Consider the following 1,101-nt stretch of genomic DNA (forward strand, 5'->3'; position numbering starts at 1 on the left):
GGCCGCCGTGGGGGGGGCGCTGGAGGCTGAGGCCCGCCGTGCCCCCTTTGCCACCTGTGCCTGCCTCCTGGACCGCGGCCAGCGCCTGGCTCTGGGACCCGCCGGAATGTGCCTCACCCCTGGGGCTCTCCGTGTCCAGGCGGCCTGATGCCTAGGGCCCCGCCTGGTCACGGACAGCAGGGGAGGACTGGGCGCCCCGCACGCGCACAGGGCCCGGCCTCCCTCTGCGGCCGGCGTGTGAGCTCCACCTCCGTCTGCCCTGGCCCCTCAGGAGGGCGGGCACCGGCCCCTCACCTCGGCAGGCCCCGCCCATGACCTCAGGCTGCGCCCAGGCAAGGGTGTGGGGCCCCCTCAGGGCGGTGTGGGGTGCCTGGGCCTCCCCTCAGAGTGATGTGGGGTCCCTGGCCCCCCGTAGAGCCCCAGTGGGCCTGCCTGCTGGGCAGCACGGGGGAGCCCTCGGCCTTCCTGCTTCGGGGTGGTCTCCCACGCGGCCAGCCTGTGCCCGGCCCCGGGCACCCCACCGGCCCTGGGGTTGCATCCTGTGCAGCTTCGGCCCCTCACGGCCTTTCTCTGTCCTGCAGGTGCTGGGCTTTGAGATCGACGCCGTGAACTCTGTCCAGTTTTCCAACCACACAGGTAAGGTGTCGCCCTCCCCCGAGATGCCCCCGGGCGCCGCCGGCCCTGGGGGCGACTGGGGTGGCAGTGCGGAGCCCGCAGTCTGCCCCTCCGGAGCAGGCCCCCCAGGCGTCGGGCGCTGCCGCCTCAGCCTCCATCTCCGTGGTCACCAGCGCCGGGTGGTGCCGGGGGCACTGAGGTGTGGGTGCGCGCGGCTCTCCTCTGTTGAAGCCCAGGGCGGGGCTGGTGCTGCAGGGGCCCTGGAACGGGCTGCTCGCTGCCCTCCCAAGCCCCGAGTTCTGGGCGCTCCCCACGGCCCTGCCCCAGGTGCCTGCTCTGGGACCCCACGAGACAGGAGAACCAAATGCCGGGTTCCGGGAAACCTCCCCCCCAAGTCACCCCGCGCGTCCCAGTAGCAGATGGGGCCCATCTGGTACGCAAAGGCCCCCCTCGGCCTCGGCCCAGCCTGGGGCTCCGGAAGGCCTC

General features: G+C 73.7%; 1 protein-coding gene across 1 annotated transcript in view; it reads left to right on the top strand.

Annotated features, from left to right (window-relative positions):
- Positions 1-1,101, top strand: part of PDXK (pyridoxal (pyridoxine, vitamin B6) kinase) — a 9,954-nt gene that overhangs the window by 2,633 nt on the left and 6,220 nt on the right. The window contains exon 3 of the mRNA XM_012731129.1: positions 582-636. Coding sequence (XP_012586583.1) covers positions 582-636 — 55 coding nt within the window. The remainder of the gene's footprint in view (positions 1-581; positions 637-1,101) is intronic.

This window comes from Condylura cristata, unplaced genomic scaffold, assembly GCF_000260355.1.
Source record: "Condylura cristata isolate star-nosed mole 26May11 unplaced genomic scaffold, ConCri1.0 scaffold00003, whole genome shotgun sequence".
Classification (NCBI taxonomy): domain Eukaryota; kingdom Metazoa; phylum Chordata; class Mammalia; order Eulipotyphla; family Talpidae; genus Condylura; species Condylura cristata.